This window comes from Camelus bactrianus, chromosome 27 (assembly GCF_048773025.1).
Source record: "Camelus bactrianus isolate YW-2024 breed Bactrian camel chromosome 27, ASM4877302v1, whole genome shotgun sequence".
Classification (NCBI taxonomy): Eukaryota; Metazoa; Chordata; class Mammalia; order Artiodactyla; family Camelidae; genus Camelus; species Camelus bactrianus.
This window is the reverse complement of record NC_133565.1, coordinates 15,742,189-15,758,648: the sequence shown is the minus strand read 5'-3', so window position 1 is coordinate 15,758,648 and position 16,460 is coordinate 15,742,189. Positions and strand designations below refer to the sequence as shown.

At 39.7% G+C, this 16,460-nt stretch overlaps 1 protein-coding gene across 2 annotated transcripts in view; it reads left to right on the top strand.

The window, feature by feature from the left end:
- Positions 1-15,878, top strand: part of ASB7 (ankyrin repeat and SOCS box containing 7) — a 47,840-nt gene extending 31,962 nt beyond the window's left edge. For both annotated transcript variants that reach the window (XM_074353926.1, XM_010962897.3), the window contains exon 6: positions 12,463-15,878. In XM_074353926.1, coding sequence (XP_074210027.1) covers positions 12,463-12,602 — 140 coding nt within the window. In that variant the 3' untranslated portion in view covers positions 12,603-15,878. The remainder of the gene's footprint in view (positions 1-12,462) is intronic.
- The last annotated feature ends 582 nt before the right edge of the window (positions 15,879-16,460 follow it).

Below are 16,460 nucleotides of genomic sequence, written 5' to 3'. Positions count from 1 at the left end.
AAGAGATTCCCACGTACCTTTAAAATTAGGGCAGATAGAAAAATCGACAGGGACTGCCTCTTTGTGGTTGAATTCTCAGCTGCACATAGAGCAGAGCCATGCACCTGTAGGTCCTCAGTAAGTGTGGGTTGGCTGATGGACCGCATCCGGAAAGGATAGTGGCTGAGCAAACTGTATGCTTTGCAGAAGTGAAGGACCATCAGCCAGGACCTTTGGAGGCTGCAGTTACCCTATGTTTTCAGATACTGCAACATAATTCATTACTCCTTTTTGTTTTAATTGAAGTACAGTCAGTTTACAATGTTGTGTCAATTTCTGGTGTACAGATATTACTTCTTGACTTTATAGTCAGTGATGTTTCCTGCCAAAAGCAAATTGAGTATTTCTGCTTCGCTTGTACGTTATTTATTAGGTTTTCTTTTCCTAGTGAATAACTGTGTGCTAGAAGGACTGCCTGTAACTGATGCCCTTTGGAGCTCTCTACTGGCTCTCTTGGAAACCAGAGTGAAAGAAGGTTGGGCGGTTCAGGGAGCATCAAATCAAATCCCTGCACTCTTTCCTGTCTTTGATGCTGCCAAGCGCCAGAGCTCTCTAGGCACTGAGGCTAGAGAGCTTCCAATCTGAGAGCTCAGATTCCTGAGGTGTCAGGACAGCAGAAGTGCCACTGGGTGGTCATTATTCAGGGCCGTGTTACTTTTCCGTGCACCATTTAGATTAGAAAGCAAATTATTTAAATTGGAAGAGCCCAAGACAGTCATAATCCTGGAATCTAAAAGCTGCTGTGGCTTTTTAGAAAAATTGCCATAAAAACTTCGATACACACGTCATAAAAACAGAGCAAGTCAAGCGGCTTACTTATAAGGTAGTATCTGCCAGTGCCTTGTTGATCACAAGTAGATGGAGAAGCCACAAAGAGCATTTGTTACTCTACAGCCAGACTTGCAAAAATCTCTGCCTTTCAAAATAGCTGGAATTCAGCGTGGTCTCCTCCAGAAAGCCATTCAAGTGAAGAAGTAGCTTATCTCTGCTAACCCTGGAACAATAAACGCAGCTCAGAAGAGCCAGAGATCATACCCGGAGACTGAGGATTGCCTTGCAGAAGGAAAGATGTTTTCCTGCTTAGAGAAGCCAGTTTTTGTTCTTTTCATTCTTTTACTTGAAAGAAAAAAGAGTGGAAATAAACCAAAGGGACAACAGCAGGGAGAATAAGGAAGGTGTGACTGATAACAGGTAGAGATGGTGATAAAGACAGGCAGCAGCAGATGTTCTGATGGAGGTCCACTGATGGACTCTGATGGAGGTCCGCTGATGAAGGCCATGCAAATTCTATCACTAAAGTAGAATAATTTCTGCACAACGTTCTGCGCAAACACCATTATGGAGCTAGGAGGATCATTGTATCTCTGGCATATAGGAATGGGCTAAAATTCTGTAGCTGAAGATAAACAGCAGAAGATTGTAGGAACGTTTGCCCAATTCAAAGGAGAAAATTAACATTTACGCACAATAAACGGACAAGCACCAGAAAATGTTGTTAAAATAGTCTTCAAGAAAGACAGTTTCATAAGTAAAGCTTGCCTTTAGGGTCTGGTTGAATAATAATGGAACTCTTACCACCCCCCACCCACCCACCCAGACAGCAATCAGACTGTAATCTAGTGCTCTTTCCCCCTTATCTCCCTGCCCCACAGTATAAACTTCCCTGGCCAACATATGGATGAAGAGAGAAATTCCATGAGAAAGCTGGCTGTGGGCAGTAACTAGCCAGAACTCTTAATCTTATGGGGGGAAGAAAAAAGATGGGATTTTAATCAACTGTATGCCTGGGATTTTGTTCAGAAAGAAGTAGTGGAAAACTTACAGTTTGGGAGGGGGCCCACTTCTGAATGCTTAAGCACAGACTATGCCCACAGTAGGTAAGGACCTTCTGCCAGCCGCCTCTGCAGGAGCGGGGAAGGACGGAAAGGACCTGCAGTTCCTTGTGCACACAGCTTGGAACACTGTCAAGTCCACGCTGAGGTAGCAGTAAATGAGACGGCTCCCTGTTGGAGAATGCCACTCAAGAGTAGGCAGCTTCCACATTTGCTTGGCTAGACTGTTTGCAGAGAAGTTTCTCTGCATGCTGCCTGCCTAGGAAGCCCTTTAATTGTAAGGCTTTATCTTTTATGTAGAAAAGGGAAATGTTTCCAAGGCAAGGTGGCATCAAAGACTTGGACAAGTGGCAAGGTCCAGGGCATTGGAGGGGTCAGCTTGTCACCCATTTCTCCCTCTGCCAGTGACATCTCCATCTGTACTCACTGTGTATGGAAACTGCCTCTGTAGGGCTATTTCATGTAGGCAGAAGATAGGCAAGGTTTTTCTGTTACCATCTAACATTTTCATTAGTTTTAACATAGCAGTCAGTTATTTTCGATGGCCTGACCGATAATTCCAGCGTCTCTGTCATAGGGAAGTCTAGTCTGGTCTGATGCTTGCTTTGTCTCTTCTGACTGTTGTTTTTTCTTGACTTTTAATGTGTCTTAATTTTTATTTTTTTTTTAATCAAAGCCAGATGTGATGTATCAGGAATAGGAACTGAGATAAATAGACCTGAATGTTGGGTTTTTGGTTAACCTGTCTCGGAGTTGGGCTGTGTGTTGTGTCTGCTACAGCCGTAGGTGCCAGAGGCTTCAGATCCACCAGGGTCCTTGCTTTGGTCTCCCCTCTGGAGTTAGGGCTTCCCTCAGTGCCGCTCCGCAGCGAGTCTGCATCCTGGAACTCTTTCAGCTCTAATCCACTGTTAGCATGTTGGTGTGGTGGTTAAGATGTGGGGGAGGCGAATGGCCTAGAATCTAAGGATGAAATCTCAGTCTCTCAGTGGGCCTGTGTCCCTGGGCTATGACCTGCAGAAGAGTTTCTTAGTTTTGCCCACTCTCCCCTCTTCCCTACCACTACCCCCTCCTTGGAGGGCTTTGGTGGCTGGAGTCAGAGAAATGTTCATTGTCCAGGCGGGATTAGACGCTGGGAAAGTCTTTCCCCTTGGAGAACAGGCCTTTGTTACGAAGCTTCTGGGTGTGTGTCCCCTGGTTATTCTCACCCTCCCCCTGCCAGGGCCATGGGGGGCGCATCTGTATTGGCTCTTCACTGTGAGAACCTGGCGGGGTTCCTGAAAGTAAGACTCAGAAATGAGCAGGGGCTTCCTACGATGGCGGCTCTCACTCTCAGCCCAGCCCGCGCACAGCTTCTGGCAGCTCATCAAAATGACCACTTCTGTGTTCTTACCAGTTTGTGGCCCCAGCGGCTTCTGCTTCAGGTACAGATTTCAGCTGTGACGCTCCGGATTGGTTTTTCTCTCCAGGTTTTGCAGTGGAGGTTTGCCCTGTGACGTCAGTTTACTGATGGGTCCAAGATAAGTTGTTGATTTTGAGTCTGTTCTGTTTTTTCTTCTTGTAAGGATGGGAGTGATGATTTCAAATTCTTTATCGGTTGAAGCTAAAATAAAATGTGAAAAACATCCTATTCATGGTCCCTTGGGCTGAGTGGTATTGGGCCCACTTGGATCCAGAGGCACGTATCTCCCGCATGTCATCCTAAGCTCTCTGTGTCACAGGTGCCATGAAATCAGCTGAGTCTGGTGTGGAGACAGCGGCTAATGGGCTCTTGACCCAGTGTCTCACTGGCCTCATAAACTTGCGCAGACTGCTTAGCCTCTGCCCGCCTCACGGACCTCAGTTTCCTCCTCTGAAAAATGGGGAAATTAGACTGTAGTCCTTGGGATTCCAACTTTTAAAAAATTCTTGCCTAGTAACCACCCTTAAAGAGGATGATATCCTACTGCTAGTAATTTTATTTCTGGATTCATGTAAAACAGTGTGGACTCTTGGGAGTCCTCGAGACAGTTTTTAGGTGCCGTGAGGTCAAAGCTCGTTTCAGAACAATACTAAGATACTGTCTGCCTTCTTCACGGCACTGACTTCTGCAATGATAGTGTAAGAGTGGTGGTGGGTAACATGGCAGCCACCTCCGCATTAATCAGGGCAGTGGCTCCAGAAGGTTTGAGCCAATCTTAGGAAAGGATGTTCTAGTTCCATTTAGGAACGTCTTCAATTTAATTTTATTAAATCTTTTCCCTTTGAGTTTGTATCTTTTTAGTATTCTGTGGGATGAAAATTGAAAGTATTCTTATTGTAGATCAAAGTGCTGTGATTGAATTGAGGAAGAGCACTTCTGTGATGTGTTTGAGTGGAACCAGCAGCTTTTTGATGGAATACCAGTTTTACTTGAAAGATGAACTGACAGCCAAACTATAGCTGTTTTGTCCTTGGTATTTGGCAGACATTTTCTGGAAAGTGAATAAAGTTCACTTTGTCACCTTAAAGAAAACAACCGACAGTATTTATAGTGAGTAAGTCATAAAATTTGAGCTTTCAAGTGAAAATTAGAAAATGAAAAGCTTGTACTTGCCACAGGGATATAGACTCCCAATAGTAAAGGCTTTTTTGAAATCCACCAAGATATTAACAAAAGTGATTTTTTTGATATCATATCATGAATTGGGTCAGCATTTGGAAAATCTGCATGACCTAGTGAACCAATAATTTCCAAATGACTGATGTATATTGTTACAAAATCATGCACGGGTAAAAGATTCATTCAAAGGGCACGATAGACCAATGGATTTTAATGTGAAAGAGTGCAAAACTTTCATTTATTTGGTTTCAGATTCCATATTGTATCTAATCTTAAAAACACACACACACACACCACTTGTTGAGTTTTGGTGAAGTCAAAGAAGATCCATGATTATCTAAAAAGGCTATTAAAATATTCCTTTCTTTTCCAACTACATCTGTGAGTGAGTCTGAATTTTTTCAGCTACTTCAGTCAAACAGCATATTGTAACAGGTGGTACGCGAACGCAGATCTCTGAGTCCAGCTGTCTTCTTTGATGCCAGACCTTCAGAGATACATGCAAGGATGTGAAACAGCGCCACTCTTCTCATGAAATCTTTCCTGTCTTGGAAAGCAGCTTTTTTTTTCCCCATAAAAAGTTATTTCACCTGATAATGAATTTATTACTGTTATTCTTAAATGAATCAGTAACTTTTTTTTTAATTTCTCAATTTTAATTTCTAAATACAGTAAATAAAGATATAACACACATAAACAAAAATTCTTTGAGGTCCATCAACTTAAAGAGTGTGAAGAGGTCCTAAAACTAAAAAGCTGAAACCTAGTGATGTACCATTTCTACGTCCGCAATTTTAAGGACACGCTGTTTGTTGGCCTTGTGCTTTAGGGTTTGTTGGGTCTCTTTCACATGTTTCTGTCTGCAGTTACAATCTGTGGATAAAATGAGATGCTTTAAATTACTGCTTACCCTGTGCTAGTGTATTTACCAGTTAGGATCTGTAAAGATCAGTGATTCCTGAACTGTGTCTATAAAATTGTTATTTTATCAGATGCTATGGTGGTAAAACAGATTCATTATTCATATCTGCTGGGGAGGTTAGTACCCTGGATTCTATATCCCAGCTTCAGGGACTCACCATGCACAGTAGCATGTCAGAGGTGCCAAGGAGTCCTTGAGTGAGTTAACCACTTGACTTTGTTTATGGAACACCTTACTTTTTTTCACACAGCATCTTTTATTCCCATGGCACGGTCTGGTATAGATTACTCTTAAGATAGAGAATATGCCAGTTGGGTTTGTGTTTAATATCCAGAGGTGTCGAAGTTAATTCAGTGTTTCTAGTTAGATGCTGTTCAAAGACTTGAAGTAACCACTCAGTATGCTTCAGTGGTATGTCAGAGGTAGTTAGTGCTGGGCTGTATTGATTTGTGTGTTTTAAAGAATTAAAGGAATTAATAAAAGGAATTAATTACTTAAAATTTAAATACTTCTATTTAAATATTTAATAATTTAAATAATACTATACATGATTTTAAAATAATTTAAATAAAATTTTAATGAAGTTAATAAAAGGAATTTTTAAAATAAAGGGCTCATATTTCTAAGAAAAAAGATTAGGTAGATAGCAATGAGTTGCAGGAGACTTAATTGGTCAAGTACTTGAGATTGTTACTTTTTTGAACATCAGTCACAGGCATTTAAAAATGCTATTTGATAAACACTGCAGTAACCTGAAATATGTTTTCTTTTTATTTTAGTAATAGTCAAGTACCATATTTTAGCTGAAGAGTTTCAAACTTTGAAAAATTAAGAATACAAATCATGCTTTTTTTTTTTTTTTTTTTTACTTTTTAAAATTGAAGTATAGTTAGTTTACCATGTTGTGTCAACTTCTGGTGTACAGCATAATCTGACTCTTTTAATTTTAAGAGAGTGAAATTTAGACTGGCTTTCTCAGCTAAATCCAGTACAAGGCCAAGTATGTAAGCAGACAGTCACATAAAGCAGCCCCTTTGCATCCTGTATTCCTTTCCAGTGCTGCTGTAATCAGATTCTTTGATTTTTTTTCTCTTTCTTTCTCTCTTTTCTTTTAGTATGACTTATCAGAACAATGTTACTATTTAACTCTTTGGAGAAATAATTTGTGTAGCACATTTTAAGTAAGGTTATTTTTGAGTATTGATTTTTTGTTCTAACTGGGGATTTTGCTAAACATCTACATTTATACTCTTAATTAGGTTTTTTTAGTCCCAATGATTAAAATCACTTTTAGAAATAAATAAGTCAACAGTACATAGTTTTAAGTCAAATTATACCACATTAAAAAGTTCCTATGATATAGAAAGTATTACCTTATTCTGGACTTTTTCCATCATACTGTATTACTTTCTATTTTTTATGAAAAGGCTTCTAGATATTTCTTGTCATTTGTTAGGAAGCAGTATAAGGTTTTGTTTGGCTTAGTGCAAATGGGAAATACAGGTCAAGGCTCTTTTGCCTGTGAAGAAAAATGTAATGAATGGACAGATGTCATCAGGGCTGATATGTGTGTATACGTTTGGATTTCATCTAAGAGTTAAATCAGTGGAAGCATTTTATTTTACAGTACTATGGTTTTTATTTTAAGGTGAGCTAGCAACTGCCTTTGTCCTATAAAGTAAGATTTGTTTAGCACATTTCATACTAAGTCCCTGTGAAGGGAATTCAGAAGCAGGAGCAAAGGAATAAAATGTATTCACGGTAGGAGTTTAAAATGGGAATCTGAGATTAAAACAGAGAGAAGACCATTCCAGATGTTGACCTAAGATGGAATGGTACTTGAAGGAACAAGTTAGATTATACAAAGCAATCCAGAATGGGCTAAATCTTTCTTTTTGTTCCTTTATGCCCTCCCCTCTACAAACAGTCTCTACCCTCCTTTCCCCCAAAGAAAAATGTGGAACTTTTGTTTTACTTTCATTTTGTTCGCTTTGGTTATCTAAAAATGTTTTGCCTCTCTGTCTACCTTTACAAATATTTCATCTAAATAAGTAAGTTTAGCCTATCATAAACACAGTGGTGCTGATGTCAAAAGGAGGTGGTTTAGGATATTTAATTTTCTAAATTAATGCTGCTGCCCTGGTTTTGTAATTTATCCTAGACCAGACCCTTCAAAAGCTGATTTCCTATTTTGTACCAGCCCAATTATTACTAATTATGGGCTTCTTTACCAAATGGAAAGACTGGTAACCCTTTGAAGTGTTATGTAATCCCATTGTAATTCATTAGTATGAATAATAGCGTGTAGTGTTTCTGCATCCCCCGTAGTGCTTGTAATTCCTTAAATTATGCTCTTTTTGTGAGGTGTCCCCCAGTCTCCCCTGTTAAAAGCCCGTGGACAAGACGATTGCTGTTTAATAGGGCAGGAGTGGTTTTCTAAGACGCCTAGTAAACAATGTGCGCGTGTGAGTTGATTTTTTTGGCTTGTTCCCTTTAATCTTTCTCTGCCTTCTTTTCCTCTGCCACTGCCTCCTTCTTCCCCTTGCCCCTTTAGTCTCTGGGACAGTGCATTTCTGAGCGCATAGTAAGTGCTCAGTAATTTGTTAACAAGAAAATAAATGGAAGCACACCTCGGAGATACTGCAGATTCTGTTCCAGACCACTCCAGGAACACGAACTTCGCAGTAAATCCAGTCATACAAACTGTTCGATGTCCCAGCACGTACAAAAGTTATGTTTGCACTGTACCATAATCTGTTAATTGTGCGATAGCATTATATCTAAAAAAAAAAAAATTACATCCGTTAACTAAAAAATACTTTGTTGCTAAAAATGTCTAACCATCATCTGAGCTTTCAGCTAGCCATAGTAGTAGCAACACCAAAAAAAAAAATCACCAATCACAGATCACTATAATATAATAATAATGAAAAAATTTGAAGTGTTGTGAGAATTACCAAAATGGTGACACAGAGACATGAAGTGAGCAGATGCTGTTGGAAAAATGGTACCAATAGGCTTGCTCAATGCAGAGCTGCCACAGTTCTTCAATTTGTTAAAACAAACAAACAAACAAACAAACAAAACACAGCATCTGTGAAGCACAGTAAAACGAGGTGTGCCTGTACTTCGCTTTCAGTCATAATCTTCTATTCCTAAAGCGATATTCCTGAGTCTCAGAAAACAGTCATTACAGTGAGTCTTCGTTACTCTTTATTTTTTAGCCCACTTTTCACTCAGTGCGGCTACTGGGCAGGATGAGGGAATATCTGTGTTTCTGTGGAGCAGTAGTTTAATGACATCCCTCACTTCATCGCTGCACAGCTTCTTATACAAAAGCTCTCACATTTCTGCCTCATTCAAGTCAGGCAGTGATTTCCAGAATGTGATTTCCATCAGTTCGTCCAGGACCAGTTGCTCCTTTACTGTTAATCTGCCAACTATTTTTCTTACTTGGTGTTAAGAACCAGGAAGGGCCCTTGACTTTGCTGAGAAGGAGAAGCAACCACTAATTATCCTAACTAGTATTTAAAAACTACTGTTTTAATATTGATTTACCAGATACGTCAGAGCTCTTACTACATGCCTGATACTACTGTAAGCACTTTACCGAAACTGACTCTCCTTGTGCTTGTAAGGGCTATTATGTTGGTTGTTCTCCTCAGTTCACTGATGAGGAAACTGAGACAGGAGGCTAAGTAGCTCACCCAGGGTCACATAGCTGGTACGTTTGGGGGCCAGCAGTCAGACCCACCCATTCTGGCTCCGGAGCTGATGCTTTGTAACCATTGTACTGGGCATCTGCCATTCAGGGTCATTCTGCAGACAGGAATTACGCAAAGCCACCTGTTTTGGATTTTTTTTTTTTTTAATGGCAACACCCTATTTCCATATCCCAGAATCTCACTCGGTTATCGAATGCTGCAAAATTTACTGGCTTGAAATAATAATGGCTGATCATTTTACTTCTCTGCTCCAGGCAGTGTCATCTGGAGCTGCTTGACTGGGGCCCCTCCACTTTCCAGAGGGCTCTCACTCTGGTAGCTGGCTGGCTGGTGTGGGCAGTGGGCTGGGAGCTCAGCCTGGACTATGGGGTGGGGATGTTAGTTCTTTTTTTGTAGACTGCTTGGTCTCCTTCATGGCATAGTGATAGCTGTGTTCCAAGAGTGAATGTCCCAAGGGCCAGGAGAAAGCTATGATTTTTGAGTCCCATCGTAGTCACTTAGTCACTTTCAAGGAGAGGGAACCTGGAAACTGTGTCTCAATGCTGGGGTATCCAGTCCCGCTGTAAAGAGAACACAAGGCTTAGGAGTTCCTGCAGTCATTTTTGGAGAGTGTAATTTGCTATGAAACGAGATCATCAGAAGATATACCCCATTTGGAACCTTTTGTCTCCAGCTCTTCTACTTCAGCTAAGCAAATTCCAATAATACTGTTTTCCACATTGTTGGATGACATGTTTTCGCTTAAGGATGCACGTATATACTTCTCTATGTCAGTTTTATCCTCATGTGTTTTTTGCCTGAATACATTGTGGTTGCCCTTTTCATTAATATTGTACTTGAAAAGAACCTGCCATCTATTAGGAAAATCAAATTCTTTGAAAAAAGAAGATTCAAACCTAATTCATATTCTGGTTTGCATTTGCAGATCAAATACAATAAGCATCTGTTGAAAAATGACAGTGATAATTTATTCTCTTCCTAAAGGTAGCCCATGAATGGTGATGAAAAATAATTCAAAACAGGTTAGAAAATGATCTGCTGTTGACATGGGTATGTTTTGCAACGAGTCGACTGTAAAACAGTATAAAATACTTCAAGGGCCAGCCTATTAAGTATTCATTTATTCAACTAGTATTTGTTGCGTATTGTCTCAGGCCTTGGGCTTTTACACTGGCGGCCAGAAATTGTCTTGCTCTCTTGGAGCATGTGAGGAAGATGGGCATTAATAGATCATCACCAAATAAATGTAAACTCATAGCCTTATTCAGTGCTGCAGAGAAGAGGAGCTCTGAGAGTATCTGTTGGGGAACCTGACCTCATCTCTGATGAAGTGCCCTCTTGCCAAGAGACACAAGCGTGTGTTACAGCCACTCAGGGATCCTTGCTCAGACATCTGTAGATACACGTGCCCCTGGTTTATGGACATTTTAAGGTTCAGAACCTCTTGGAAAGCACCTGTTCATACAGATCTTACAGAGCAGAGATCTGCGTCTTAAGGATGCTTTTTCACTCGTGAAGAATTACTTAATTTTGAATAATGGTGATCGCTCTAAACCTGTACAGTTCAAGTAAAGGATCAAGGACTAAGTATAGCAGCGGTCCCCCACAAATGGCCTGGGGACCCCTGGAGTTAACCCAGACCATTTCAGGGCATCTAAGGTCAAACCGATTTCCATGATAATACTAAGATGTTATTTGTCATTTCTACATTCTTTCTTTCGTGAGAGGAAATAGAGTTGTCCAGAGACGGGATGATGGGGTTTCATCACAGCAGACTGAATGCAGAAGCATGTATGAGAAGTCAGTGATCATCTGTTAAGCCAGACCTTTAAAAGCTTTGCAGAAATGTGAAAGATTGCCATTCTTCTCATGATTCATTTTTGAAAATACCATTATTTTCATAAGTGTTACTTATGTTAGCATATAGTAAGTTTATTATTTTAAATGAACTAAGTATTTCTGAAATTTCTGTTTTAACTTCTGATATGATCATTATCAATAGATATAACCCACATAAATGGAAGTTATTTTTTGGGGTCCTGGATAATTTTTTTTTTTAATGTGAAGAGGTTTTAAGACCAAGGAGTTTGAGAACCACTGAAGTATGGCATTCTGCTTGACTTTGAGTGTGTTACTTAATCTTGGAGACGAAAAGAGTCTGTAAAATCAGGATGATGATCAAAGTACTTCCCTCATAAAAGGGAAGGATTAACGAGTTAGTATATTGTCAGGAGCTTATAAGACTACACAGCGCAGAGTACACATTCGACATATGTTAGTTTGTATTATTGTTACCATTTAATATGAAAGTAGAATTTATGTGAATTCAAGCACTTTTTTAAAAAATTTTATTGAAATATAGTCAGTTACAATATGTCAATTTCTGGCGTATAACACAATGTCTCAGTCATGCATATACATGCATATATTTGTTTTCATATCCTTTTTCATTAAAGGTTATTACAAGATATTGAATGTAGTTCCCTGTGCTATACAGAAGAAATTTGTTTTTGTTTTTGTTTTGTTTTTATCTGAGGCACTGTTGCATACAATTTTTGCTTGTGTTTGTGGTCACTTGTATTGTTTTGGTAAAACACAATATCCAAAAGTGAAAAAATTGTATTTTATAATTTTTCTTTTGAGTTTGTGTTAGAGCAGAGGTTTTTATTGGCAGATGGTTGGGATGTGAGGTTTGAAGAGACAGATTCAGAATAGCTTAGGGTGCTTTTCCAACCCACTCCTGCCCCCCTAGCCTATGCCCTCCCGCCTCTGCTGTCCAAAATCATGGTGAGCAGGTGGGCAGATGTCCTTTGAGAAGGCTCCCCAGGATTGTGTCACTGCCCTGGACAGTGAGCTGACAGGAGGAGCCACGTGAGAAGGCATCCCTTTCAGTTCCCTCACTTTTCAGATGGAGAAACTGAGGCCCAGAGAAGTGATTCGCTCACACAGGTGTTAACCCATCACCTCAGAGGCCTGTGCAGGATGAGAATTGGCATTCTGATTTGTAATGGTAAGAATACCAGGCTTAGAATCAGAAGAACTGGCTTTAGTCCCGGTCTCAAAAGCTTTTAATTGGTCATCTGACATTGAGCAACTAACTTAAATCCCTGATCCTTAGTGTCCTTAATTTGTAAAATGGAGGTGAAAATATTGACCATCCCAGGGATGTGAAACCATCACAAGACACCACATCAAGGTACCCAGGATGCGTCCTTCTAGCTGGAGTCTCTCTAATCCTTTGCACGTAAAGTCCACACAGAGACACTTCCCAGTGAAACCCAACTGTTCTTTTCAGAACCTAAAAGCCCGCGCCTTAAATATTGTGCTTTGTAGCTTTGTAACATTTTCTTCTTTCTGTCTTTTTAGGACAGCCCAGAAACTTGCAGGACCTGTGCCGAATTAAAATTCGACAATGTATAGGCCTTCAAAACCTAAAGCTACTTGATGAACTACCAATTGCCAAGGTCATGAAAGACTACTTAAAACACAAATTTGATGATATCTGATATACAGAACTGTGAGCAAGATTAGGAGTTATATTCCAGATACTTAAAAGGCTTTTTGCCTTGCACAAAGTATATCCTATGCAATTTCTGATTTGCTGTGAAGTCAGAAAGCAGGTATACACTTTTAGGTTTCTTTTTGTTTGGTTGGTTGGTTGGTTGGTTGGTTTTCATTGTAGGGGAGGGTTTTTTTTATATATATAAACACACACACACACACACACCACATGCTTGAAGGTCTTAATTTGGTTTCTTGGTCCAAGTTTAAGAGGTCCAAGCTTTCTATACAATATTGCATTTATAAAAAAAAATTGTTTTTTCCAAAATGACACAAGCAGGTTTGGAGTGGAGAATTTACCTTTTCCAAATTTATGGTTTCATTGGCGTGCATGGTGTTGTGAACCAGCAGAGCACTTGTTAAAGTTGGGAGGCACAGTTTCACCCAGGGGGTCCTGGGTTCTACTGGAAAATGCCCTAAGAAATTTTTAAAGTCATGCTGTCACCTTTTTCATTTTTAATGAGTACAAATTGGCTGTTTCAAACTGTTCTCTTCCTAATTAATGTAGCTTTTGGATGACATACATCCAGTACCCCTGCTTTCCTGTTGGTGTGCTCTTGTTTTTAACTTATTTTTTTTAACAACTGTTGTACACTACCCAGAGACATTGGGTCTCAACTTCTATCTCTAGTTGAACTGTGCTTTTAAAAAAATTAATGGGAAAGAAGATAACTTTCTAAAGCCAATGCGTTCTGTTTTTTAAAACAGTGCCTCCAGTGCAATACTCTTTCTGGTGTATTTTATCCATTATTTCACTCAGTGCTCCTCATTCCACAGCCGGCTTTGACATACCTGTGAGAACAGGAGCCGCCACTTTAATTTTAATTGCAGAACCAGAGTTATGTCAGTTGCAATTTCCATGTTAAGCTTTGTCTTTTACTTCACTTTAAGCAGAAAATTTCCTATCCTGGTGGTAGAGTATTCCCTAAAAATAGCCCAAAATATTGTGAAACCATTTGGCTTTAATGGTTAAATAATTTGGGGTGGTTTCCTGGTGTTTTGTTTTGTTTTTTCTTCCCAGTTAAAATAAAATTTCTAAAGGGCAAGAATTTCTAATGGGTGCACATTTGTAAGCCTGGTTAATTCCTAATACGCTAATTAAACATTTCCTATCCATTTGTAAGGATATGTACACAGTGAAGCTCTTCAGAACAGTTACTATATTTTCTAGGCTGATTGGCATATTTCTGCAGTGTAAACACAGATGTGATAAAGTGTCAATAACAGTGATTCCAGAGGCATTCAGGGTCTACGGTGAGGCCCTGAGAAATGAGTTCTGTGCTTGAGTTGTCATCATATTAGTTTCAGAAGAAGCTTTAAAAATATCCCAGTATTGTGCTTAGTGCTTTGGGAAATTTCAGAATATTTACACACTTGTAATAAAATTGTTATCAAAAGTTTACAAGATGAAGGGCTTCCCTTGTCTGCATTTCTAGTTTTAAGTCATTAAGAATAAAACTATTTCGCCTGAAAAGTATAACAACAGAATTAGAACTCGGCTCTGGCTTTACCCCTTTTCAGAGCCAGCAGTAATATTTCAAGCACAAATTTGTTCTCTTGGATGCAGCAAAGCTGTGGCATCAGAGAATCTGTTCTGCTGGGTCTAGGCTATGTATAGGTTTCTGAAGAACGGCAGCTTCGAGAAGGGAATGATTTGGGGGATCACGGACAGGGCACAGACACTCTTTTGCAGGGAGTTAGTGAGAGTGTGACCAGTTTTGTAACCATCCCCAAACTGTAACTGGTATGTGATGAGTAGAAATGGGTGGTCTGTCTTTCCCCATAACAAAAGCTCCAAAAAGTTGCCTTCCGAGAGAGAGTGTCCCTTGGGAAGCTAGGATCCGGGCTGTGTTCTCGTTCTGGAAACCAACACCTGGGTCAGAGGTAAGACACGGTGTCACATCAGGGGCATGGCATGGCCAGGAAGGAACAGAGTGTTCCTCTTCCCCGAAACCCTGGGCAGGGAGACAAGGAGATGGGAGGGGGTGCGGGGGTCCTGCGCTCTGAGCAGTGATGTCAGTGTGACGTTCACACAGGGCTCATTTCCTCATGTGTGTCTGTTTATTCAGTGAGTGTAAAGTGATTTTCTTTCCCCAACCACTTGAAGGTTTCCGAACTAAGTTAGCCACTGAGTGTGAGTCAGGGAATTCCAAGTAAAAAGATCAGATAAAGGTAAATTCTTTGTTCTGTAAGGCTGCTGCAACTTAAGAAAAAAATTATGAGAGCTCTTCCCGGAATCGAAATTTCTATTTAATTAAGAAGTGTGTAATTCCATTATTTATTGTTTGAGGTTTGATTTATCTGGAAGCTTAAAAAGAATGTTTTCTTTTTTGTTGTTAATAAAATCCCAGTCACATATCATATGTAACAATAACTAAAATGTCTCAGCGTTGGTAACTGATGGAAATAGGGGCGAACGTGTGGGTCTACACTTGAATTTGATAGGCAGAGAAGCATTCTGTGGTCACAGAATGAGTATAGAGAACAGACATTCTCAGAAAATCAGCCGATTGGTTTTTCCAGAATCTTGACTGATATGTTAAGAATAATATAAATTTGTCACTGATCCTTCTATGTTTCTTTTGAAATTTATCATTTAAGCCTATTACTAAACCTTTATAAAAATATATTTGGCAAGTACACCAAAGAAACCAGCTCATAAAAAGATTATGATCATTAATGAACTGCAAACCTCATCTTTTGAAAACAGATTTTTTTGTGTGTGTAAATATTTGTGTTTATAAATGTACAGCAGAGTAAGAGTGTTTTTTTAGATTATTTAATTCCCATATTTCTAAACTCTTTACTACAGAATAATCCACGCTTGTTAGTTTGGAGGACTTGGCTTTTTTTTTTTTTTTTTTTAATCCATTATCAGTCATGCTTGGAACAGCATTTCCGCTAGAGAATTCAGAGTTCTGGCAGTAGCGAGAGTACACATCTGGAGTGTGAGGGAGTCTAGCCTGATCTGTCAGATGCACACCCTAAGAGACGAGAACACGTAGTTTAATTACGAGAGTGGACCATGCAAAAACTGAGATTCTAACTCTCATCCGTCCAGAATGTGATTGGGATGAGGAGGCCCTTTGCCCACAAATTCAGCTTTCATGTAACTCCTAGTGTGTTCTATCATAATGTATTTTGTTCTTCCTTTGTAATGTAAGTTTTGCTTTGGGTCAATTTGAATTAAAAAAAAAAACTTAAATCTGGTTTAAAATATATTGGAATTGTGTTTTATTTCTAGTCCACCTTAACTTTTTAATACTTCCAGCTACTGGGTGAAAAGAAACAGATCTCTGTCTTTCACTCATCAGCATTGTAAATCATCGGAATTGTGTAAGAATGCAGCACAGAAAATGCCACCATTTCAGATCAGATAAGGAAGTGTCCCCTCCGCCACTGCCTTTTAATGCATTCTGCAAATACCAGCCAACAGAAGACTATCTATCACATTCTTGAATGTGTTGATCCAGCACTGAGCCTCTTGGGGGCATAGTCCCCTCTGTCTCACCTTGAGAGGGCAGAGTTTGGACCATAGCATCTCTAAGCACAGAACAGTAAATTCAGTTAAACAATGAATTGGAGGTAGTGTATTAGCTTGCAAGAGATAGAAGCTAAATAACAGATTTCATACTTCCTCTGTATGTCATACGCACAGCTTGATTCAGGAGAGACCTCAAACTAATATGAATGATGGTGTGCTAAGAGAAGGGAGGACAGACAATTTAGCGCCCCGTGCAGAAATTCGATGTTTTGCAACCATAACCTTGTTACAGACTTGTTCAGGGTTTGAAACGAAAGCC